Below are 2,500 nucleotides of genomic sequence, written 5' to 3' on the forward strand. Positions count from 1 at the left end.
TTTCTCTCTCTCTTTCTCTTTCTCTTTCTCTTTCTCTTTCTCTCTGTCTCCCTCTCTCCCTGTCTCCCTCTCTCCCTGTCTCCCTCTCTCTCTCCCTCTCTCTCTCCCTCTCTCTCTCCCTCTCTCTCTCCCTCTCTCTCTCCCTCTCTCTCTCCCTCTCTCTCTCCCTCTCTCTCCCTCTCTCTCCCTCTCTCTCCCTCTCTCTCCCTCTCTCTCCCTCCCTCTCTCTCTCTCTCTCTCTCTCTCTCTCTCTCTCTCTCTCTCTCTCTCTCTCTCTCTCTCTCTCCCTCCCTCCCTCCCTCCCTCCCTCTCTCTCTCTCTCTCTCTCTCTCTCTCTCTCTCTCTCTCTCTCTCTAATGATTCCATATAGGCAAATACAGTTTTGAGCACGTAGACAATAGACAACACTGATCACCTTTTACTTCCAGGTCCATCTTGACTGTTCCATGGGTGGAGTTGGGAGGAACTTGTCAAATCACATGCAACAAGACAGGTTATAGTGCCAACATTGAGTTCCTCACAAAGGTATGCTGGGTTTCTGTGTATGTATGTTATTAAAAAATAATGTAACAATTTCATATTTAATCATAAATAATAATTTCCTAAAATTACAACACCATCTAACATTCAAACCTCATCCATTTCATCCCAGCCATTCTATGGAGGGAAGAAGCACAGAATATCTGCAGAGATTCTAAACCCAGGGGAGAAGAAGCCGGTGTTGACAGTGGAAGGCGAGTGGAACGGTGTGATGACAGCTAAGTGGAGAGATGGCGTAAGTAGGGGTTTCACCTCCACTTTGTTAACTCCACCATTGTTTTAGATCAGGATAAAATTCATCCAGTCCATGCAAGTACAGAAACAGATGTAAAACTGATAATGGGTAGTTTTGATATTAAATATTGATGGATAACAGTTTTGATATTTACCAATAACAATTAACAGTTTTGGTTTTAAGTATGGTTATTTATGCTTTCATTATCATCACTATGGTAATACCTATATTATACAATCTCTCCCTCTCTCTTTCCCTCCTTCCCCCTTTTCCCCCCTCTCTCAAACCTATGATTTCTATATATTTATCTCACTTCCATTATTCCATTTTGACATCTCATTCAGATTCCTCCACACATTGTCTCACTACCCTCATACCTCTGTTTCACCAGTCGACAGAGACCTTCGTTGATACGCAGAGCATGGCCACCGTGAAGAAGATTGTGAAACCAGTTCATGAACAGGCCCTCAACGAATCACGATTCATGTGGAGAGAAGTTACAGCTGGACTCAAGTATGGCTTGTGTTTTCAATTTCTCTCATTCTCTTGCTTTCTCTCTCGCTTTCTCTCTTTCTTTTTATTGTTTCTCTCTCTCTCTCAAGGGATCTCTGTTTTTCACAAGAATGAGTTTGTGTGTTTTTGTGACTGATTGTGTGCTTGTATTTTTGCATGTGCTTATAATGTTGTGCATCTTTGTATGCTAGGGACTCAGTGGTCCTTCTTTTGCCACAGATTCAACCACATTGACCACGCCACAGCAGCCAAGTATGCCCTGGAGCAGAAGCAGCGTGATGAGGCCAAGTACCGCAAGGAGAACAGCATCTCTTGGGAGACAAAGCTTTTCAACCTGGTGGGAGACAATTGGATCTACAACTCACCACTTCAAAAGAGATTAAGCCAGTGATGCCTTGGGTGTCTGCTCTTTGCATCAGGGGGCCAATATCCATCCTGATTGGTCGTGGCTTCCTGTGCATTTTATTTACTTCAGGTAGTGGCATTCATGGAGGGACAGTACAGTGACGTGTGCTTGCGGTAGACGCAGTGGAGATATATATATATTTTTTTCATTATATACTTGACCCTCCAGAAAGAATTAATGGTATTAACAATGACCATTGCATAAAGCGTTCTTTCAAGAATACAGAAAAGCAAAGGTGAAATAATCATTCCAGAAGATTCAAAGTGCAAGCATGGCATCTTACTCCACAAGTTAGGATGTGCAGCACTATCAGCTAGGAGGTGTTGCTGGATGTCATGTGTGATGATCCTGGGGTTTCTGGCAGGAAAAGAAAAAAACGAGGACCACACATTGCATTTTCTTCCCATTGCCGTTGTTTTGACTGAGCAAAGAGTGTCATTAGCATGGAATAGCAATAGTAAATAATAACTGGTAACATGTGAATGGTGAAGCTGTTTTTTCTATGCAATCAAAACTCCTCTAGCTTTAAGAACTTAGGAAAATTTACTGTATGTGAGATATTTATATTAAAGACTACTAGTAAAAGAAGAGAGAGTAGTAGGGAGGAGGATTTTGTAGACAGAATAACAAGAAGGGGACTGAAATTGCTCAAGGGGAAAGGGATGCTTTTCCCGAGCATTCGAAGTCAGGTAATTTAAATGTGTGTAAATACATTTGTTGTAGATTTGTGTGTGAGAAAAGCATGATGAGATGTCTTATCAAAAATCATTAGTGTACAGTCTGTTCTTACCCACTGATGATAAGCA

At 41.9% G+C, this 2,500-nt stretch overlaps 1 protein-coding gene across 1 annotated transcript in view; it reads left to right on the top strand.

Moving 5' to 3' along the window:
- LOC125040038 (oxysterol-binding protein-related protein 9-like) overlaps nucleotides 1–2,500 on the top strand; it is a 40,605-nt gene that overhangs the window by 36,713 nt on the left and 1,392 nt on the right. The window contains exons 13-16 of the mRNA XM_047634464.1: nucleotides 429–525; nucleotides 653–775; nucleotides 1,167–1,288; nucleotides 1,508–2,500. The exon at nucleotides 1,508–2,500 is cut by the window's right edge and continues 1,392 nt beyond it. Of these exons, the coding sequence (XP_047490420.1) occupies nucleotides 429–525; nucleotides 653–775; nucleotides 1,167–1,288; nucleotides 1,508–1,679 (514 nt within the window). The 3' untranslated portion in view covers nucleotides 1,680–2,500. The remainder of the gene's footprint in view (nucleotides 1–428; nucleotides 526–652; nucleotides 776–1,166; nucleotides 1,289–1,507) is intronic.

The sequence above is a fragment of the Penaeus chinensis genome, chromosome 28 (assembly GCF_019202785.1).
Source record: "Penaeus chinensis breed Huanghai No. 1 chromosome 28, ASM1920278v2, whole genome shotgun sequence".
In the NCBI taxonomy this organism is placed as follows: domain Eukaryota; kingdom Metazoa; phylum Arthropoda; class Malacostraca; order Decapoda; family Penaeidae; genus Penaeus; species Penaeus chinensis.